The 22053-nt window shown below is 42.7% G+C and overlaps 1 protein-coding gene across 3 annotated transcripts in view; it reads left to right on the top strand.

The window, feature by feature from the left end:
• Positions 1-22053, top strand: part of LOC122755852 (guanylate-binding protein 6-like) — a 27559-nt gene continuing 5506 nt past the window's right edge. For 2 of the 3 annotated variants that reach the window (XM_044004735.1, XM_044004733.1), the window contains exons 1-10: positions 2046-2105; positions 3736-3931; positions 9322-9449; positions 11246-11355; positions 14197-14393; positions 16780-17025; positions 18364-18644; positions 19465-19677; positions 20190-20292; positions 21151-21344. In XM_044004735.1, the coding sequence (XP_043860670.1) occupies positions 3742-3931; positions 9322-9449; positions 11246-11355; positions 14197-14393; positions 16780-17025; positions 18364-18644; positions 19465-19677; positions 20190-20292; positions 21151-21344 (1662 nt within the window). In that variant the 5' untranslated portion in view covers positions 2046-2105; positions 3736-3741. Of the gene's footprint in view, positions 107-2045; positions 2106-3735; positions 3932-9321; positions 9450-11245; positions 11356-14196; positions 14394-16779; positions 17026-18363; positions 18645-19464; positions 19678-20189; positions 20293-21150; positions 21345-22053 lie in introns of those variants that run through there. The other variant, XM_044004734.1, reaches the window with a different exon arrangement.

A 22053-nucleotide genomic window follows, 5' to 3' on the forward strand; every position in this document is an offset into this window, starting at 1 on the left:
GCAACAAAGAGAGGAGAAAGAAGAGCAAATAGGGAAAGAGCTGAGAGAAAGAGAAAACTTGTGAGAGAATTTAGGGATAGTTTGGCTTGAAGTCTCAGTGAAACAGGTATGGGTTATTTCCAAGTTTTCTCTTAACTTCCTTCCATCTTTTCCCTAAAGCTTGAAAGTTTGTCTCAGAATTAAAACCCAGTGAGAGGGGGAAAGGGAGCAGCTTGAACAAGACACGTTTACTTGGCATTGATTTATCCAAAGGTTTCCTCTGTCCTTACCTACTTATTCAGAAGTCTAACACTGGCCCCTGGCTTTGCGTTCTGGGCACTGCATTTCATCTCCCTTAAGAAAGTGGGGATTGAAAGTGGTTGAATAGGCCTGTCCTATTCAACCAGTGCCATTGCTCAGAGGACAGGGGAAGACAAGCTTAGAGGGAAAAACACACAGCTATGATATGGGAGACCTAGATTCTAGTGCAAGCTCTATCTCTTCTGGTTGTCTGAGCCTGAACAAATCCTTTAACCTCTGGGAGCCACAGTTTTCTCATCAGAAAAATTGGAGATGAAATGTTATGTGTGCACGGGCAGGGAATAGGACCACGTGATTTCTTCAGGTCTCTTATAGATGAAGAATCAATAATACTTAACCGAGTGGAATGGAAGCCACACTAGAACTGGATTTCAAGTATGTAGGGCCTGGTGCTCAGTCACTTAGGCAGTCTTAGGCAGAGGCACTTATTGGGAGAGAGAATTTATAAAGTCTGCAAAGGCCCCTGAGTCTACATTAGCCAGGAGCTGTACTGCTCAGGAGCAGGGCAGTGTAAGTTCCCAGAATACTCTAGGTGGGCTGCAGTTGTCAGCCTGGGGACAGGTGCAGAGGGAGTGCAAGTACATCCTCTTTGCCCCTGGTACTGTATGGACCACTCTGAGGATGGCCCGGCTCCTACCTGGGTGGTGCATGGGGCCTGGGCAGCAGTCATGGCCTTTCCTCTGGGACCTTTGGACACTGTGGGCTCACCAGGGCTGAGTAGGCTGCTAGGAGAATGCTGGGAGGATGTCCAAGACTTGGCTCCTAACCAAAGGCTGGATTCTACATGGGGAAATTGCTAGCTGAGCAAGCGTTCTTGAGTCATTCTTTTACGTCCAACTCTTCATGACCCGGTAGGCCAGCTGTGCCTGGGATTTTCTTGGCAGAGATTCTGGAGTGGTTTGCCATTTCCTTCTGCAGTGGATAGATCCTCTGTTCTCAGCCAGTGCTTGCCACCACGATGACAAGACGGTGATAGATGAGGCAGAGTAGAAATTGGGCTGATTCTTTAGGAGCAGTCAAAGCTAAGCAGGAACAAGAATGAATATTGAAAGCAGGGAGATGAATAACACTAGTTAGCCTGTGAATTACCCATCGAGGTTCACCAAGTGTTTTAGAGAATTTACCTCACTTAAGCCACACAACAACCCAGAGAAGTGGGTACTTTGCTCTTGTGGGACGGGTAGATAACAGGATATGAGCCCAGCTCCTCTGCAGTCCAGGTTCATCCCCTTATCCAACTGGCCAGATGGACTCAACAAGTCCCATACTAGGGCGTGGCTTGGCTTGTCACTTTTTCTTGTCCTTTCCTGACCTAGAATATCCAGATGCTGGGTATTTCACATTCAAGAGCAATGGGAAACATCTCCCTGCACTGCTCCACACTGTCCACTGATGATTATAGCTGATGAGGTCAGGGTTGAGACTGAGGGCTGTGATGAAATAATGGGATTTAACAGATACTCAAAGACCCACCTGGAGATTAATCTATACTGATTGAATCAAGTGAGAGTGATTGACTGCAGATTAAGCCTACTTCAAGTTAATTGGATTGTAATCACACCTGGCTATCCCTTAAGAAGGTATTGTTCTCAGAAACTAGACTGTGAATTCAACTTGAGAACACATTCAAAACCAATGGATTTGGATGACGCCAACCAATCAGCTTGAAGCAGTGTGTAAGGACCGCCTCTGTTGCAGACCTATAAAAAGCTTCCACAATCAGCTTGCTAGACTGCTCCTGATTAAAGCAGGCTCCTGGAGGAGGACTTCAGGAAGAACCCAACCAGGCTGGAACTCTAGGCTAGGTAGGAATTCTTTTTCTTAACTTTCTGAACTCCTTGTGAATACCTCTATGCTTTAATAAATATTTAATGCCCAAAGACTGGTGCTGAAGCTTCTAATTTAAGGCGACCATAATATAGATATTAAACATCACAGGGCAGCCTGCCCTCCAGGCTTAACACAGTGAAGGCTGCCTTAGTCCACACTCCAGGATGTTCCCAGGAGTAAAGAGCCACAGGATGTCTACACTGGACCAGAAATCCAGGAACAAATCTACAAACCAGGCAGGACAAATCCCTGGTGAGCTTGGGAGTCAGGAAAGAGGATGCCTGATAACACCTACTCCTGGTCTCCTCTCCTGGCTCCCAGAAAGGGCTCTAAAGTTCTTTACAGCTCTGCAGTTTGTGTAAGGGTTACATTCAACTGGGGCCTGGGGTCTGGCTACACCCCCCACCCAGAGCCCTCACCTGGAGGGAGAGAGGACAGCCAAAGTCTCAGTCATTGTCTGAGTAGCCACTGAGTGGTGGTTCTGGGTTCCTGACATGAGGTCAGAATTTGGGGTCCTTGTTCCCTACCTGGAAAGGAGGTGACCTCCCAAAGGTTTTTTGGTCTGGACCTAAGATTTCTTTGGTATAATGATCTCCAAGGGATGAAACTCCCTCTACCAATGCAGGCCTACAACTGTTCTGCAATTTATAGTCTTAAAGAGCTCCATGGACCATTACCAGGTGATGTGACTTACATAGGGTCACACAGCCAGGTTATATCAGAGACTGCATTTAATCTATGCCTTCCTGACTCCCAAATTATCTCTCTATCCTCTCTGCCATGATAGCAATGATTAACGGCAGTGCCATGCCACAGTCAAACCACAGAACTCCTGTGTGTCCACAAATGCAGAGGACGAAGTAGGAGTCAGGAAACAGAAACTGGGGCAGGGATCAGAAAGCTCAAGGTGGGGTATGGAAAGGGAGGGATGGACACAAATCAATCCAAAGTTGCTCAGGCCACACTAAGAAGGGACTAGCACCAGGCACTAAGAAAAAAACTATTTATCTCAAAGTATTTGCCCCAGTCGCTGTTCCATACAATTCTTCCCTCACACCGACCCATTTCCACACCCACTGTGGGCCTAGAGCAACATGATGACAAGGGATATGTTTCTTTCACCAGGTAGAAACTTCCAGGGTGGGACTTTCAAAGACTGGGAATATTTTCCCTAAGTGACAGTTCTAGGGATCAAGAAGGAAGAGCTGGTCAGGGCAGTTGAGTGGTGGAATGGATAGCGTGCTGGCCAGGCATCAGGAAGACCTGTGTTTAAGCCCAGAAACTGCCTGCCTCAGTTTCCTCATCCGTAAGAATGGGATAATAATTGTACTTAGTCCCCTCGGCTTGTCAGGAGGATAAGATAATATTCACAGACTGCTTTGGAACTCTTAAGGTACTACATACAAAGAATCATCATTTCCACCACCACCACCATCATCCCTTTTCTGCCATCATCAGTTCTGTGTTCCTGAAAATAGAATTCCACAAGCGAAGAGCCTCTTCTTTTCTGCTGTTACTAATACCTCCCTCACCTCACAGGCTCAGCTGAAGATGCCATGAATTCTATATCTTGGTTTCTGTCTAAGGGCTCCTCTGCATTTACAGGTGACCATGGAAGCAGCAGTGCCCATGCAGGCCCCTATATGTCTGGTAGAAAACATGAACGGAGAGCTGACAGTAAACCCGGAAGCCCTACGGATTCTTACTTCCATTACCCAGCCAGTGGTGGTGGTAGCCATTGTTGGCCTGTACCGTACTGGAAAATCCTACCTGATGAACAGGCTGGCGGGAAAGAACAAAGGTAAGTGGAGTCTCAGGCCTCTGGGAGTCTATTTTTGGAGCATATTATGCCACAGGGTTAGAATTGCTACAAGGCATGTCTGAAACCCAATGGAAGTTTAAAAATCGGTCTCTGGTTTACTGTTGCCTTCCAGTCAATCAATAAGCATTTATTAAGTGTCTGCTATGTGCTAGAAACTATGCTCAGCGCTGAGGACACAAAGGTAAATTTGATCCCTGCTCTCAAGGAGCTCACAGTCTAGTGAGGGAGACAATGTAAATATCATGTACAACTGAGATATATACAAGGTAAAGTGGAGACGATCATGAGAGGAAATGCACAGGCATTGAGGGATCGGGAAAAGTCTCCCACTTACATTTATCTAGGAATTGAAGGAAAACTGGGGAGGGGAGTCAATGATGAAGAGGGGGAGCATTCCAGGCAAGAGAGATGGGGCCAGGAGATGGAGCGTCCACCTGTAATACAGTGAATTAAATTACCTCAGAATAGAGCCAGCTAGGGGGCGCAGTGGATAGAGCACCGGCCCTGGAGTCAGAAGGACCTGAGTTCAAATCCGACCTCAGACACTTGACACTTACTAGCTGTGTGACCCTGGGCAAGTCACTTAACCCTCATGCCCAGCCCCCCCCCAAACAAAAACAAAACAAATTACCTCAGAATAAATATATTCAGGACATGGAGAGCTAAATGCTCCAGCATTCAAGATGTCTACATTTCTTTAAAAAGTGAAAAGTAGGGGCAGCTAGGCGGCACAGTGGATAGAGCGCCGGTTCTGGAGTCAGGAGGACCTGAGTTCAAATCCAGCCTCAGACACTTAACACTTACTAGCTGTGTGACCCTGAGCAAGTCACTTAACCCCAAGTGCCTCACCAAAAAAACAAAATGAAAAGTGTCCCTGGTTGCTGTCCCCTGGCTGCTTGTCCCCTGGTGACTGTCTATCTTATCTCTGCTAGCCTGACTCTGCTCAGGACGATCACCCCTATTCCACATTATGGTGGTCTGAGAATGGGGTTGTCAGTTACTCCTGTGATTAACCAAGGCAGCCAAATCACAAGGGAGAAGCATTTTCCTCATAGTGATTGTTCTCAAAGGTCCATCAACTGAGAGCTGGGAGGGACCACAGGGAACCTCTGATTCAAATCCCTTCATTTTAGAACTGAGGAAACTGAGGCCCAGAGAGGCATGGTGATTTGCCCAGTGTCACACAGGTAGGTAGTAAACAACAGAAGCAATATCTGAGCCCATGTCCAGTTACTCTCAAGTCACAGCTTTCTGCACTGTACCACATTGTGGCTCCTGTTCTGAAATGCATTTGAAATTAACTTAGTTTGTTAATATATTCAAGGTGAGCCCTGAACAATATTAACAAGTTAACCTTTAGAACTTCCCACCTCCCCTTTTTCCCCTTAATAAATAGATGAATTTATTAAGCACTACATGCCAACTACTGTGCTAAACACTGGTGATACAATGTAAAATCCAGAGAGCCCCTACTCTCAAGAAGCTCCTATTATAATGAACAGATACAGAGAGAGAGAGAGAGAGAGAGAGAGAGAGAGAGAGAGAGAGAGAGAGAGAGAGAGAGAGAGAGAGAGCTTGAAGTCATGGAAAATCCCAATGGTCCTAAAGTCTCAGAAGAAAATTAGATAGTGATACATCTCCTCTATTGCCCCTTCTGTTGGATAAAACCACCCTAGCAGAACCCTTGGTCAGTGCCAAGGATTGTTTTAGGGGTCTTAACTTGCTGCTGTGACTGCTGAAGAGAAGGAGGCCACAGCACCTACCAAGTCAGTAACCAGATCTAAGTGTTGGGGACGCCTGGATCGTGGCTGCTTGGGGTGGACTGGATTCAGGACTGTTGATCTGAAGTTGAAGGGGATGCTATTGTTCTCAAGCCTCTGAAACTTACCTGCAGCTAATGGGTGATGTCAATAAGTAGCTGTAGGTCAGCAGCTGGTGCTGGTGGTGGTTGTAGGGATGGTTTGCCCCTAACTCAAAGGGGCTACTCCCCAGGATAATGGCTGCAGTGGGCTGGCATCAAGGCTGATAATCAGGGGTTAGAGGTTAAGGGTGCTCCTCATCCTAGGGGTTTAGGGAGAAAGGATTTTAGCTATCTGTAAAAGATGGAGGTAGGGATTTGATCCTTCTGCCTTCTGCTGCTTTCTGCTAAGGATGCCTAACAGATTCAGTGACGCTGGATTACTAGTCCTGTGAAGGCCAGTTGGCTAGCCAATTTGTTCATAGTGGTAAGGATAAGAGGTCTTCTTCTCTACAGGGTGAGAACTGTATTCCTGGATTTGTGGGACAGGCAGAGGACCAATGGTCTGGGGCATGTTGCTGTTCAAAGATCTTCCAAGCTCACTTGCTTAAATGTAGCAGTTGGTCAGCAATTGGTAGTGATGGTAGGTAGGACGATTGCTTCCCTCATTTCATCTTGAAACAAGTCTCTGAGTTTCAGGATCTGACATATGAATTAAGACATATACAGGGGGCAGCTCAGTGGCACAGTGGATAAAGCACCGGCCCTGGATTCATGAGGACCTAAGTTCAAGTCTGGCCTCAGAAACTTGACACTTACTAGCTGTGTGACCCTGGGCAAGTCACTTAACCCTCATTGCCATGCAGGGTGGGAAAAAAACATATACAGGTCACCCATGATCCAGGACCACAACTCTGGGTATAATCAGGCTGGTTTTGAATTCCGCAAAATCTCATGAATTATTCTCATTGACTTTGGGTGAATTACTTTTCATTTTTGTAATTTGCCTCATAATTTTAAAGATGTGGTTGATAAAAAACTTTACATGTGTCAACAGCTATGAAAATGTAACCTTCTACCCAGTATTAATTCTTTTACGATGCAGGTTTAAAACTATTTAAATCATTGATATACGTGGAAACCTGTGGTTTATGATATACTGTAATATATCTTCATTTGTCACCAAATTAATATCCTTCTCTGGTGAGACTCCATTTCTACCATGGCTCCCCATGAAGAGAGAAAGCACTCAGGTTACAGGATGGGCAAACAGGCCTCCATCTCAAGGGAGCCCCACCAAGAACTGAGAGCATTCACAACCCCCTAAGTCTGGGTTCATTTAGCACTGAACAATTTCAGTGCAAGAATGGCCTCTACTTATCACTTCACCAACCTAGGTAACAAGAAGATAGTCATTGCCAGACTCCTCCTAGAAAAACCCTCTACAAACTGCTAAGACTGACCCCCCAAAGAAAAGTGCACAGTCCCAGGAAATTATAGCAGGGTGTGGTCAGTCACACCAGCCTGCTTTTCCCCTTCTTGGATTTCTCTCTGGTAGTCTGGCAGAGTTCCCTTCTGCCAGAAAGCTCCCATAGAGCACAGCTGCATCGTTTTCTTTCCAGAAATGTCTCCCAGTACCTCAGATCCCTCTAAAATGTCTCATGCTGCCTTTCACTACTGCTCCACACAGTCAGTAGGCATCCCCACACCATCATTCCCATGTAAGGGTGCAAACCTACAAGAGCTGGGTACCTCTAGTCCTCTCACTCAAATCTAACAAATAATTGTACGAGGCTCAGGGAGGTTCACCCCTGCTTTGCTAATGGCAAAGTCGGGCTAAACTTGGCCAGCCAGTGACTACAGGAGGTATAGTCTCAAAGAAGAACAGTATTTTAAGACACTATAAACAATACTAATAAAGTAAATACCCACAAAGTAATACCTACCAAGAATTAAATGACAGAAAGCAGTAATAAGAAAGAAAAATTTCCTCAAGGGGACAGCATTTAGGGTTATAGGGGAGTTAAGGAGAGGTAGGACCCTTCTGTAGACTTGTGGTTTGTGGGCATTCTGGACAAGCCTACAAAATAGAAAGTTGGACCTAGACTCAAACCCTAAGTTGAATTCTGGACTTGGACAGGGACTCACAGCATGAGTCTGGGCAAGTCACTTGATCTTGGTTTGCCCCAGTTTCCTCAACTGTAAAATGGATAGAACAAAAGCATCGTTGTTGCAGAGTTGTTGTCAAAATCCGATGAGATGGTGTTTGCAAATTGCTCAGCACAGTGCCTGGCACATAGAAGGCATTTAATAAATAGCTTCTTTCCTTTTTGTTCCACCCCTCCATTAGAGAAAGATTGCACAAGATCATATAAGGACAGTTTTTAGGTAACAACTCACTGAGTCAGCATGAAACTGATGGTGGCTTGATTCTAGGAAATCATCCCCTTTCTGTGTGTGTGTGTGTGTGTGTGTGTGTGTGTGTGTGTGTGTAACTGGACTGTGGTTCCTGCAGAGCAGAGAGTTTCACTTTCCTTGTAGATTAGCTATTTCCCTGTTACTTCAGGTCTCAGAAAATTTCCTGGGGACTGCATGGGGGAGGGGCACACAGAGATTCAATGACTTGCCCAGGGTCCCACAACTGTCATGTGTCCAGGGCTCCAGTAGGAACCATTGATTCCTTGCTCTCTACTAACCCTCCCATGATGCTCTCTTCTGAGCTGCTCTTTATTCTCTATGCTCAGGTCTCTGGGGTTGGTCTAAGCTTTTTGCATCCTTGGGCGTGACTAATACTGTTAAGAAAGGTGATATCCTTCTCAGCAATACAATGATCCAAGACAATTCCAGAGGACTCATGATTGAAAATGCTGCCCATATCCATAAAAAAGAACTGTGAAATTGGAATACAGATTGAAGCATACTATTTCTACTTTTTGTTTGTTTTTTGAGGTTTTTCCCTTTTGTTCTTATTCTACTTTCACAACCTGACTAATGCAGAAGTAAGTTTAATGTGATTTCACATATATAAGCTGTATCAGGTTTCTTCCTATCTTGGGCAGGGGGAGGGAAGGGAGAGAGGGAGAAAAATGTGGAATTCAAAGTTTTGCAAAAGCAAATGTTGAAAAGAATCTTTACATGTAACTGGAAAAAATGAAATGACATTAATATTGAAAAATTGGCACGTCTGAAACCCCCATTGATCTTCTTTACATCCTTTACCATAAATCTTACCCCATTAACCTCACAGTCCTCTGGGTGAACTGAATGCATGAATTCCTCTGTCCCTATATTGGATAAGGTGGGACTGGGAACCAGGAAGACCTGGGTGTGAAAGTTGCCTCAGCTTCTTACTGGCTCTGTGACACTGGGCCAGTAATTTACCTCCCTCTGTCTCAGTTTCCTCCTCTGTGAAATGGAGAGAAAACAAACACCTAGTTCCCAGGATTACTGTGAAGAAAGAATGAGAGAGCACGCAGAAAATGTGCCATATAAATGCTAACTCTGATCCTTGTTCTCCTTTCCCCACTGAGGAGCTGCCCATCTGCTCCCTTCAGGACCCCTGAGTTTGTCTGTTGCAGCCTCTGGGCTTCCTGCCTCCACTGGGTGCTCATGTCTCCTCCTTCCCTTGCAGGCTTCCCCCTGGGTTCCACTGTGCAGTCCCACACAAAGGGCATCTGGATGTGGTGTGTCCCTCACCCCAGAAAACCTGACCATACCTTAGTTCTGCTTGACACTGAAGGCCTTGGAGATGTGGAAAAGGTAAATGGAATCAGTAACATTCTGCTCACCCCTCCCTGTATCTGCCTGACCCGAGAAGGAATGACCTCTCACCCCTGACAGGCCTGGATATGGGTACAACAGCATATTGCCAAGAGAGGCCTGTGCAGTGTAGCTGTGGGGAGATCAAGCTGGGTGGTCCTGGTCTGAGGCAGGGGCTGTGGCCTACTGTCATCACTTTAAAATATTAATTGTTCACAGATAGACTGAGCCAATATAATAAAAAAAACTACCTAAATTAATCTATTTATTCAGTTCCATAACAATCAAACTACCAAAAACTATTTTATAGAGCTAGAAAAAATAATAACAAAATTCATCTGGAAGAACAAAAGGTCAAGAACATCAAAGGAGTTGATGAAAGAAAATGTGCAAGTAGGAAGTCTAGCCATACCGCAACTCAAACTGTATTATAATGTGGTAATTATCAAAACAATCTGGTACCAGCTAAGAAACTGAGAGATGGATCAGTGGAATAGAATAGGTGCAAATTACACTATAGTAAATGACTATAGTAATATAATATATTATAAACCCAAAAGTTCAATCTTTTGGAACAAAATGTCATTATTTGACAAAAATTGCTGGGAAAACTGGAAAATAGTATGGCAGAAACTAGGTATAGACTAACATCTCATACTGTATACTGAGATAAGATCAAAAGAGATAAATGACTTACATATAAAGGGCGATACCATAAGCAAATGGAATAGTTGATGTGTCAGATCTATGCATAAGGGAAGATTGATTCAGCAATACCACTACTAGGTGTGTACCCCAAAGGCATTGCAATAAAGAGAAAAGTTTTCATATGTACTAAAATATTTATAGCAGCTCATATTGTTGTGGCAACGAACTGGAAATTGAGGGGATGCCCAACAATTAGGGAATGACTGAACAAGTTGTGATAAGATTGTGAAGTAATACAATTGTGTTCTAATAAACAATATGCAAGAAAAAAAAAACTAGAGAGACTTACATGAACTGATGCAAAGTGAAGTGAACAGAACCAGGAGAACATTGTACATAGTAACAGCAATACTGTTTGATGAAGAAATGTGAATGACCTAGCTCTTCTCAGCCATACAATGATCCAAGACAATCCCAAAGAACTCATAATGAAACATGCTTTCCACCTCCAGAGAAAGAACTGATATCTGAATACAGCCTGAAACATACTATTTTTCTTTTCTTTTTATCTTTCTTTCTTCCTCTTTCTTTCATTCTTTTTAATTCTTTCTTTGAGGGGATTTTTTGTACAAAGTAACTAATATGGAAATATTGTACATGATTGTATAACCCAAAACAGGGACAGAGAAGAGGGTGACAGGGATAGGATTTGGAACTCAAAGTATTTAAAAAATGAAATGTTGAAATTGTTTTAATACATAATTGAGGAAATATATTATTTTTAAAAGAAATTGAATGCAAAAATAGACTCCAGTTTTGCCAGCCTTGAGCTTTCTCTGGTTAGATTAGAAAGTCGACCACATAAAATATACACAGATAGACCAACAGATAGAAAGACAGAAAAAGAGATAACTAGCTAGCTAGCTAGAGGATGGATAGATACATACATACATACATACATACATACATACATACATACATACATACATAATCTTTTAGGATAGATTCCAGGCAATGATTTAGACCACAATCTGGAACAGATGAATACGCCCTGACCCCAGTAGAACTGACAGCTGACTCTGAGGATCATAAAGTGTTATGGATGAAGGATTTGAATCAAAGGCCCACTGACACAATCTCTTTTGTAGGGTGACTCCAAGAATGACTCCTGGATCTTTGCTCTGGCCATTCTGCTCAGCAGCACTTTTGTCTACAACAGCATGAATACCATCAACCACCAGGCTTTGGAACAGATGCAGTATCCTTTCAGAATTTCAGAATATCCATGACATCCTCAATGCAGGTGTTCCCTCACTAGGATAGATGATAAGCTATTCAAACTTTAGGAGCTGTCATCACAAGTTATTCTGCCCAGAGTAACTAGGTGACCAATCTTTTGGGGGTAAATGTTCCCAAACCAGATTGGCCAATTATCACGTGACATTTTGGCACCCGGGCCACAAATGAAGCCTTGGGGAGACCTTGGTTGAGCTTGCCATTATACGTAAGTATGCCACTTTCATGTTCAAGAATTCTGAAATGCCACTGATCAATCCATCGTTCCCTATCCCTTTTCATTGCCGATTATCCCCTCTTCTTCATTTACCATCAGTCATATGTCTTCCTCTATACATCATCTTCCACCCCTGTCTCACATGAAGAGGTTGCCCCTCACTTTGCCAAAGCAAACCCCTTACATGCTCCCTCGATTCCACATCATCCTGCCTTTTCTAACTGGTTATGCTTTCTACCAGCCATGCTCTTTCATTAAACTTCAATCCCTCCCTATCTATAGTCTGTATCCCTGTCACCTATGGAATCAGACATGTCTTCCCTATCCTTAAATTTAAAAAAACCTTCACTAGATCCTACAGTGTCAAAATGCTACAATTTTATATCCCTACTCTCTTTCATAGTGAAACTTACAGAGAAGGATGTCTGTAGTCAGTACCTTCACTTCCCTTCCTCTCACTCTCTTCTCACCCTTCACCCAGAATGCTGTCTGCATTCTGACCTCATCATTCAACTTAACCTCCTCTATTCAAAGTTAACAATAAATTCTTTATTATTGGTCTTTTCTCAATCATTATCCTTCTTGACTTTGCTGCATCTTTTGCCACTGATGATCAATCTCCTCTCTTAGATACTGTCCCTAGATTTTCATGACATGATTTCTTCTGTTTCTCCTCCTACTTGTCTGACCTCTCTTCATCTCTTATGCTGGATCTTCATTTAGGTCATGGACTCTGACCATTGGTTTCCTACAGGGTTATGTCCTAAGCTGTCTTCTCCTCTTACATTCTACTTTCTTCCTTGGTAATCTCATTGGCTCCAATGGATTGTTATCATCTCTATACTGATGATAACAGATCTACTCATGCAGCCCTAACCTCTCTGCTGAGTTCTAGTTTATAATTTCTAATAGCCTATTGGACATCTCATAGTGGATGTCCTGTAGACATCACAAACTCAACATGTCCATAACAGAATGATCTCTTCCCAAAAGCCCTTCTCTCTTCACAACTTTTTATAATATCATGTGCACCACTGTTCCCCAAGGTCTCTAGCCTCTTGACCTAGAAGTCATCCTCCATTCTCCACTCTCCACTCTCTCTCACTCCCTGCATCCAATCTGTTATCGTGAGTTTTCATTTCTGACTTCATAATATCTCCCATGCACCCCCTTCTTTCCTCAGATACTGCTACTATTCTGGTGCAGGTCATCATCCCCTCATACCCAGACTATTGCAATAGACTCCTGGTTGGTCTGCTGGCCTCAAGTCTCTCTCCATGCCAATCCATCCTTTATTCAGTTGTAAATGTAACTTTCATAATGCATAGATTTGACAATGTCATTCCATCATCTACTTAATAAACTCCAATGGATCCTATTACCCCCAGGACCAAAAATAACATGTTCTGTCTGGCTTTTAAAGCCCTTTACAAACAGCCTCTTTCCTGCATTTTCAGTCTTCTTACACATTCCTCCTCATACTCTGCCATACTGCTCAGACCATACTGCTCTTCTTGCTTGACATTCCATCTCCTCACTCAGTGCTTTGTTACCGACTGTCCTTCATGCCTGGAATTATCTCCCTTTTCCCTTCTAATTCCTATCTTCTCTTGTTTCCTCCAAGACTCAGCTCAAATCCTGCCTTCAGCAAGGGATCTTTCCCAGTCTCTGCATACTACTGGCTCTCCTCTGGGTATGCCTGGCATTTATACAATGTGTGTATACATGTATGTAAATATGTGGATATGTGTATTACATATATGTCTATGTGTATGTGTACATGCACAAATATCAATGCACATATAGATATAGGGAGAGATGTATAAATATATCCAAAATATAATCATTATGTATACATATGTTATGTATATAATGTATTTATACATATATGTACATGCATAATGCTTATAAAACATTGATATCAACATAGATATAGCCATACATGAATATATCTGTTATATAAACATAATACGTACATATCAAATATAATTATATATGTAATTTTGTATATTGCACATACATGATATGTAAATATATATCCATGATATAAATATTACTATAGATACAAATTATATCTATATAATATAATAATATAATACATATAAATAATATCAATACAGATATGCAAATACAGAAATAACCATATATGTACATATGCCTATGTGCATGTATATAGCATACTTAGTTGTTTTCATATTATCCTCCCCATTAAAATATGAGATTCTTGAGAGCAGAGACCATGTTTTTGCCTTTGTTTTTATGCCTGGCACTTGGGACACTGCCTGACGCCTAGTAAATACTTAATAAATGCTTCGTGACTGGCTGGTTCAGTAAGAGGCCTTGTGTTCTAATGTCACAGCAATCAGGAGTCAGGATAAGAACTGGCATCTCACCCAATTGTTTGAAGGACACATCTGGTGGATCAGGGACTTCCCTGGAAAAGCTCCTTTTCCCCTTTTACATCTATGTTTGGAATTCCATGAGAACATAAGGGAAGCTGGGGGAGAGAATTTATAAGACTCAATAGAGGGAATGGGGAACTGATGATACTGGTGGGGGTTTCCTTTTCCTTATCCACAATCTTAGATATGTGACAGAACTGACAGAGCTAATCAAGGTCAAATCCTCACCTAATGCTATTGGAGAAGAAGACTCAGCAGAGTTTGTGGGCTTCTTCCCAGACTTTGTGTGGACTGTGCGGGATTTCACCCTGGAGCTTGAGCTGGATGGCCACCCCATCACCCCAGATGAGTACCTGGAAAATGCCTTGAAACTCAGTGAAGGTAATTTATTAGGAATCAGAATTAGGCACATGGGTGGCCCTGGGCAGTACAGGGGGAAATGACAACAAATGGTTTTCCATTTCTTTGGAGTTGAGCTGTTTCTTCCTGTGGCTTATTTTTTTAATCTCATGGACTGTAGAAATGGAGGATGAAAACTATCATGCTTCTCATGCTTTTGTTGAGGGTCGAATAATTTCTTATTTGTAACTCCAGAATTTCCATAACAGTGACCTTTCTCAAGAGGGAGCAGTCCCTAAAATAACTGACTTTTGCCAATTTCTGTGATGGATTTGTATCTTATGAGCTTACAAAAGGAGGGAGATGTTTCTCTCCTGTCCTGCAGGTGGTGGATGAGCATGGAATTTCAATAAAAGGGAATGACTTGATTTTCAGGTTATTTCATTCAGTCCTGGGCACAGCCTGAGGAATTCTCCCTCTCTAGTAACAGCACAGAGCTTGTTTATAAAAGCTAGATCACCACATCTTTGAGAAGGCATGTTGTACATCAAAATAGCAATGACAGGGGCAGCTAGGTGGCACAGTGCATAGAGCACCAGCCCTGGATTCAGGAGGACCTGAGTTCAAATCCAGCCTCAGACCCTTGACACTTACTAGCTGTGTGACCCTCGGCAAGTCACTTAATCCCAATTGCCTCACCAAACAAACAAACAAAAATAGGAATGGCATTTGGAGTCAGAGGCCCTAGGTTCAAATTACACCTCTGGTGCTTACTGCCCATGTGACTTAGGCCAATTGTTTAATGTCTCTGAGCCTCAGTTTGCTCATCTATAAAATGAAAAGTTTGCACTACAAAATCTCTAAAAAACCTAGTTATAATGCATTAGCTACTGAGGAAAAAGGGTTTCTCCCTTTCTCCCAGTGTTTCTAAAGAAAAAACTGGCTATTTTTCTCTTAAATATATCTTTCTTACCCAAAAGATTTCTGACTGACCATCAGATGCTTGTATTTAGCTCAGTCATTGCTCTAGCAACCTTTCTTCTCCTAACACACTTCATAATGGCTTAGAAACCTAAATGTACAACTCTCTAATTATATACTATTTTCAATGTGGGCTGGTAAATCCCTGATGGCATAGAGGCAGGGATGCTGATCTCACTGGAAATGTCTCTAAATCATATATGACAATGAATTCCTTCAATTCCAGTCAAAAGGCATTAATTGAATACCCAAGGGACTGTGCTGGGTGCTCAGCATACAGGGACAAAAATGCCTACCTTCAAAAAAGTTACATGCTAATTGGGGAAAATATGGGAAAGATAAGTGGGTAAAAGCATAAAAATAATAAATGTAATAAACAAGGAAGGTAGACAGGAATAAAGAACCACTGGAATCACCAAAGGTCTCTATAGGAGGTACTGTCAAAACAAGGGCCTGCAGAGAGCTACAGGTCCCAAGAGGAAGAAGTGACAGAGAGAGGAATCCAGACATAGGAACTCCCTGGCCAGAAACACAAAAGTGAGTGATGGGAGGTCATAGATATAGATGAGGAAGGCCAGCGTGGTTAAAATAAAGGATGTGGGGAGAGTAATATGAATTCAGTCTAGAAGGATTAGAACCAGGTTAGAAAGGTTTAATAGAAAAGGGTCCTGTTTGTCATTGGTGCCAGAGGCATTAAGGAAGCTTCTAGAGCCAGGAAATACCATAATCAGGCTTGTCCATTTGATCTGTCAATTTGGTCATGTGTGTGTGATGACTGAGAGAGGAGGAAGTAGAGGCTGGAAGACCAGTTAGGAGGCTAGTGAAAGAGTCCAGGTGAGAGGTAATGAGAACCTGAACTCTGGTGACTGTAGAAGGCAATAAATTCAAGAGATGTTATGGGGGTAGAATGCAACTGACCAGTTATAGAAGATATAGATGAGAAAGAAGTGTTGAGGATGACTTCTGAGACCGTTTCCTCTCAATGGCTAATTCTGTTTGTAGTGGTAGAATTGTTATTAACTTCAAATAAGGAGCATCTCCTTTTATTAGCTTGTCTTCTTCGTGATCTTACCTCTTAGTTAATGGGTCTTTTTCATTTTGGGGAGCCACAATTCTCTTTCTACTTTATCTATAATTACTCCAGTTATTTTCAGAGTTCTACTGAAACATAGCTCAACTATAAATCTGTGAAAGGTTCCATTCCCATTTGGGGCAAATCCATTTTTCTGAATGGTTTTAGGTGTCTCCTCTGAATAACACAATCCATTATCCTTACAAGAAGTGAATTGCTGATTTCTAATAATCTCTCCCTTTGTCTATTCTATCATTCTACCTTAGGATTGGATGCATGAAGATTTGAATAAGCAATTGGAAGTTTTAACCATCTTCATCATGCCTTTCTCCCAAGCCCGTGCCTTACCATCATCTCTGTTTTCTTACCCCTCAGGTGACCACCCCAAAATTAAAATGGCCAACCTTCCAAGAGAGTGCATCAGGAAATTCTTTCCAAAACGGAAGTGTTTTACATTTGACCGTCCAACAAACAATAAGTCATTTTTAGCCCATCTTGAAAATGTCCACGAAAGCCAGCTGGAGCCTGTGTTCAAGAATCAGGCAGACAACTTCTGCTCTTACATCTTTTCCAATGCAAAACCCAAGGCCCTTAGTGGGGGCATCATGGTCAATGGGAATCGTGAGTTGTCTTTACTCTATCTAATGCATACTTCATTGGCACTGGATATGTGTTCTTTATTGCTTTGTATGTGGGCAGGTACTACAAGCTTTTTGTATTACTCTCCTTATGGACTTGGATTTCACTGTTCTTCCTTCCCTAACTTTCAGTTTAAAAAATCCCTAGGAATCTGTATTTTGACACAATGTGAGTGATCTTCAATGGACATTAAATTAAATCAGAGAGGTACCACAGGTGTAGAGAAAGGCAATTGCCTTAATTATCCAAAGGTGAAATGAGTGGATTCAGTACAGTATAAACCAGTGATTTTGACTTCTAGTTCCAACAATATTCCTGAGCATGTTATTAAGGGATGGTTTGTGAACATTAAGAAAGGGAATCAGTGGTCACTAAAGTCCAGAAGATGAAGCAAATTTCCTTCTTTAAGACTGGAACTTGACCAATGTGGACCAGAGAAATTGTTTCAACTTAAGATGGTTAGATTTCAACAGAATATTTAAGTGTGTCATGCTATGATTATGAACAAGATAGAGATATAAAATAGATGGTAATACTGTTAGTTAGCTTCTGAACATATTAAATGACCAGACGCCCAAAATAGCCCTTAATAACTTGAGGTCAAATGGAAAGGAAGTCTATAATGCCATGCCATGTCAATAACGCTGACAAAGTTAAAAGTGGTGCAAATGGAATAGTGATCCAATATGCAGATGGCATACTGCCCAGGAGAACAACTAATACATTGAATGCAAGAAATAAGATACAATGTTATCCTGGCAGAATAAAACAGTGACTCTAAAGAAATGATGGAACATGATAAGAATAAATTCTCCATTCAGGTATAAAAATCAACTTAACTAGAGGACAGTTAACAGGCCACATCTGGTATGCTGTGTCCAGGTCTAGGCACCACACTTTAGGAAAGACATAGACAAGATCAAACATTGGCAGAACAAGACAACTAGAATCAGTAAAAGGATGGAAATTCAAACAAGAATAAGACCATGGAAGAATGCTTATATCCACTCTCCTTAACCAAGAGGTCAAAATTAGGAGAAATGGGTATAATCTGCTAAGAGGTATTGATAAAGATAAGAGGCTTGGTAAACACAGAGTCTTCCTAATCATCTAAATTTTTAAAATATAAGAGAGGCTGCCTTGAGTTGTCATGCTCTTCCCTGAGGTCAAAATTATCTAGGTGTGATTGAAAGCCACTGGCTAAGAATATTTTCAAAGAGATCCTTGGACAGGCATGGGTTCTGTGAGATAATGAACACTTGGACCAACTTGAATAAAGGTTGCTTTTTGCCTCATTTTCTATTTCATCTCACACATCAGGGTTGGGAAAGCTGCTGGAGACATACGTGACGACAATCTCGAGTGGAGACATTCCCTGCCTGGAGAATGCAGTGCTGGCATTGGCTGAGACTGAGAATTCAGCTGCTGTGCAAAATGCTGCCAACTGTTATGAAGAGCAGATGCGCCTAAAGGTGGATTTCCCCACAGAAACTCTCCAGGACCTGCTAAACCTACATACAGACTGTGAGAAAGAAGCCATCTCAATTTTCATGAAGTATTCTTTCAAGGATGAAACACACAAGTTCCAGAAGGAACTGGTGGTATGTTCTCCCACCTATTAATTCTTCCTCTTACCTCTTTTTTCTGAATGAAATCTGGAGACTGGTCAGCCTCTTTCCATTTTTTTTTTTACTTTGGTACCTGTATCTCCACTTCATATGAGAAGAGCTTGGTCTCTCCAGAGAGCCAGAGGCATGAAGGCCTAAATCTCACTTAGCATGAAAAGATTCTTCCTCCTTGTGACACATTGAAATCAGTCAGTTCTTAGAATACAAAATGTCACCTACTCCCATATTTGCTGAAGAGATGGCATCATAGCTCTCTCAGAGCACGCTGAAGCTTTTCTTGAGCTCACAGACTCACTCATCTCTACACACCTTCCCACCCCAGCACCCTCAGATTCCCTCTAGGAGCATTTTCTGCCAGTCTAAATGTCTTCTGCTCAGTCTTACTTAGCCTGGTAGCGCCCACTTGGCCCACACCAAAGGGAGAATCATTAGGATAGGCTGGCAGGGAAATGGAGGATCATTTGGTGCAATCAGCTCATTTGGAGGGTGAGGACTTTGGGCCCCAAAGAGGAGAGATGACTTGTCCATGGTGACCTAGATAGAGAAGCAGATTTAAAACCAGAGCCCAAGTAGCTCAGCCCCCAAGCCAGAATGTTAAGTTTTATTCCATCTTTCCAAAAAAACAAGCAGGTAAGCCTTGTCTCAACAGTTTCTTTAGAATCCCACTCCCTTCCCAATGAAATAGAGCAGTCTGATAGCCTTTGAGGCACCATGTCAATCATTATCTGGCATTGTTGTTACTCTAATATGACTTCCTTTTCCCTGATTGGTTTTCTCTCCATCTCACTGGCAGCAAATCTTAGAAACCAAGAAGAATTATTTCATATACCAAAATGAGGAAGAATCAACCAAATATTGTCAAACTAAACTTGAAGACCTCTCACAGACCCTGAGGGAAGCCATTTCTGAAGGCACCTTCTCTGTACCAGGGGGTTACAAGCTCTACAGAAAAGAAAGAGAAAACATGATAAACAATTATCATCAAGTGCCCAGGAAAGGGATAAAGGTGAGGAAAGACCTGGGGGTCAGGACTGATGACCCTGCAAGGAAGGCTCCATTGGTCATAATGGGTATCTGAACACTGAGTTACTCCTACCAATAGGAGAACGTCTAGACACCTTTGGCTTTTTCATTCATATCTCAGCTGGGAGTTCTCAACAGAAATCTCTTCTTCCTGCCCAGAGAATCTGCTGTGAAATTTAGGAAGCTAGAACACATGAGGGTCGTATCAGGGCAGGCCTGATGCAGGCTGGCCTAGTGCCTCAAGTTCAAGCTTGGAAGGAAATGAGATACTCATAGCTGCACCTCCTTGTGCCCTGGCTCTTTGGTACTCACTGACCAGTAGGTCACATCAGTGGCTCCTGAGTCAATCATGTCCCCCAAAATGTTCTCCATACCATTTAAGGAAAAGAACAGTCTAGCCTATATAGTTATTGCTGCTACCACAGAGGGTGTGCACTTCTCAGCATCTGACTTGGTCTGGGGAAAATTATGTGTCTGTCTTGTGTGATTGTCCAGGCAGATGAGGTCCTCCAAAGGTTTCTACAGTCACTGGCAATGACAGAAGATTCCATCCTGCAGACAGATCAAGCTCTCACCGACCAAGAGAAGGCCTTGGAAGGTACAGGTTGCTGGGGTGTGATGATCTAGTCATGCAGGGGACTTTGTCGGTTTGGGCCTTCACCAAGGGCTTGGGTTTCACATGAAGATGTTCCTGAAACATTTGGGATTCCTTCTCTACTTTCCCAGTCCTTGCTGGATGTGTAACAGCAACTGTGACCATGAACAGAAGGTCAGAGAGGCTACTCCCCCAGATTAACTCAGCTCTGCTTCTTGGGAACTAATCAAGAAAAAAGAAACATAGAAATTCCCAGTCTCCTTCTCATAGTCAGTTTGACTTCTGAGTTCAGGAGAAAATGTTATGTGTCATCCTCTTGCTCAGTATTCTCCAATGACTCCCTATTGCCTCAGGATCATACATAAACTCCTTCATAAATTGGCCCTCTCTTCCCTTTACTGTTCCTTGTACCTCCATGCATGCTATGCTTCAGTTACAATGACTTACTTTCAGCTCCTCAGACACAAGAAGCCATCTCTGCTCTCCAGTCTTTTCCCCAGCTGTGCCGTTGCCATTAATGCCCTGCCTCATACCTCATACCTCAGCTAAAATCCCATCTCCTTCAAAAGGCCTTTCTTTGCACCTCCAGCTTTTCATGCTGCCTTCCTCATTCCTACTGCCTCCCCCTAACTCTCTATATAGCTTGCATCTGAATAATTATTTGGATGTTGTTTCTTCGATTAGAATGACAGCTCCTTCAGGGCAGGAAGTGTGGTTAACCTCTCTTTTTTTGGTCTCAAGTGTTTAGCACAGTGCCTGGCCCTTAGAAGCACTTAATAAATGCTTGTTGACCAACTGACAAGAGATGAAAACTGGCCTCACCTGACTTGGTCTCCTGATACTTTCTATGCCATCAAATAGTTGAACAGGTCAAAAGAGAAGCAGCTGAGAAGGAGAAGAAGTTGTTGGAGCAGCAACAGATGGAAATGCAGCAAAAGATGGAAGCTCAGCAGAAAAGTTATGAAGAAAACATCAAGCAATTGAAAAGGAAGATGGAGGAAGAAAGGATCCGGATCCTGAGAGAACAGGAAGTGATGCTGGACCATAAGCTAAAGGTACAAGGAGACCGGGGTCAGTGGCTGTGCTTGGGAAGCAACAAGAACCCCCTGGCAGGAAAGGGATGGGCAGACAGGAAAAGTGAATTTGTCTGTGTGTGAGAACATGGTGGAGAGCCAAGAGCCCTGGACTTTTCACCAGCTCCAGGTGTGAGCCCTTTCCTCCCCATTATCCTATCTTCATTGTGTTCTCACTTGTAATATAGGGCCAATCACTTCTGCCTCAGTGAGTGCACAGAATTGTTGTACAGGCCAAATGCTTTCTGTGTCACTCATAGAGCATCCCCTCAGCTCTCACCATGAGCTGCCCAGGCAGGTCTACCCCAAGTTCAGCTTACTCTACAGGTCTTCACACTATGAGGTTCAAAGTTCACAAGCCAATGTCTGTGTTGTTCTAGTCCAAAGCTGCTTAAACTGTGGCTTGTGACCCCATGTGGAGTCACCTAATTGAATGTGGGGGGGTCACAAAAAGTTTGGCAACAGTAAAAAGTTGTGTAAACCTATTTTATACACCTGTATGCATGGAACCATGTAAAAATTTCTTGGGCAAAAAGGAGTCATGAGTGGGAAAAATTTAAGAAGCCCTCTTCTAGTCAACCAGAAGACACAATTAGCTCAAAGCAAAGACCTAATGCCCAGAGGCTTTTCTGCTGTGGCCCTTTTACACAAGGGAGACAACTTCCCATACAATCATCATTCTAGGGAACAT

This window comes from Dromiciops gliroides, chromosome 4 (genome assembly GCF_019393635.1).
Source record: "Dromiciops gliroides isolate mDroGli1 chromosome 4, mDroGli1.pri, whole genome shotgun sequence".
Classification (NCBI taxonomy): Eukaryota; Metazoa; Chordata; class Mammalia; order Microbiotheria; family Microbiotheriidae; genus Dromiciops; species Dromiciops gliroides.